The following is a 1239-nucleotide window of genomic DNA, read 5'->3' on the forward strand; positions in this document are numbered from 1 at the left end:
TGTCTTTAATCTTTTGTTTATCATTACCAAAACAAGGTTAATAGATTTCAATTCACTAACAAAACAAATGCATGAATAAATGTTCAACTGATGACATTTCTTTTAGATTTCTATAGCAAATGATCAGTGGAAGGTGCTTCTCAAACAGACTGACCACGCTTAGCTATTTTCCGTTGATTTAAACAGATGCATTTCAACCAACAATAACCAGATCACTTGCTAATCAAAGACACAAATAGTTAGTTTAGTTTATATATATATATATGTGTGTGTGTGTGTGTGTGTGCCATGGTCTTAGGTTTGAAACATCTACTGTCCACTGAAGCTCTGGTACCTGGGTATTCCACAGGAATCTCAATCTCAGTGTTGCTGGAGGTGCGGGCAGTGAATCTGGTGATGGTGATATCAATGATTTTCAGCAAATCTCCTGTTGAAAGAGAGCACTCTCTTCCAAACACCTCATACACGCAGCCTGAAAAAGAAAAAAAAAGTTAATGTTAAAATACGTTACAAACCATTTCGTATCGGTTGCAGGAAAACTATTTCATCACAAGCACTGGAGTACAGATAAATGACATCACAAAAGACATATTACTGACTAAAAGGAACTAGAAAAAGATCAGAAAGAAGTGGGTTTCCGCTCGGCATCATGTGGTTTGAAAATGAATTTAACTTTGCTTCTTCAAACTTTTCTTGCTAGTTGGAGTTACCTCTTAAATGTTGAAAAAGGATACTTTTATGACATATTTGTGAAAGCTGCTATTGGTTCATATGTAAAAACGTGCCCGTCTTCAATGCTTCAACACAAATTGAGGAACAGGATTACGCTGCCTATTTGCACTTTATTAAAAAAAAAAAGTGTTTAAAAAACAAACAGCAAGCTTATGAATTATCAGTATTAATTTTTCACCAACATGTTGTTTCTCACCTACACCAATAAGTGCACACTAGGTTTTCAAATGTTGGAAATGCGTAATCGCAGCTATTATTTGACTGTGAGCAGCAGATGAATTCTGAGCAGGTAGCTCTCCAGTTTTACTCTTACCTTGACAATATATTCCTGACTGGATCTGAAGCACTCTGGGGAACATCTTAGGATCCAGAACCTGCGTGAATTCATGCAGCGTCGTAGCCATCTTCTACTGCGGCTTTTACGAGGAGACGTTTTTAAAGCTCTGGACGGGCTGAGAGACGTGGCTCTGTACCTCGCGGATCCATAAAACGTCCCGTAAGAGGGTT

The 1239-nt window shown here is 37.9% G+C and overlaps 1 protein-coding gene across 1 annotated transcript in view; it reads right to left on the reverse strand.

The window, feature by feature from the left end:
• Positions 1-1167, reverse strand: part of LOC107576180 (protein THEMIS-like) — a gene marked incomplete at its 3' end in the record, with an annotated part of 2792 nt that extends 1625 nt beyond the window's left edge. Inside the window, exons 1-2 of the mRNA XM_016262418.1 lie at positions 1046-1167; positions 335-472 (exon numbers count right to left, since the gene is read on the reverse strand). Coding sequence (XP_016117904.1) covers positions 335-472; positions 1046-1136 — 229 coding nt within the window. The remainder of the gene's footprint in view (positions 1-334; positions 473-1045) is intronic.
• Positions 1168-1239: the final 72 nt, after the last annotated feature.

The sequence above is a fragment of the Sinocyclocheilus grahami genome, unplaced genomic scaffold (assembly GCF_001515645.1).
Source record: "Sinocyclocheilus grahami isolate Dianchi unplaced genomic scaffold, SAMN03320097.WGS_v1.1 scaffold3312.1, whole genome shotgun sequence".
NCBI lineage: Eukaryota > Metazoa > Chordata > Actinopteri > Cypriniformes > Cyprinidae > Sinocyclocheilus > Sinocyclocheilus grahami.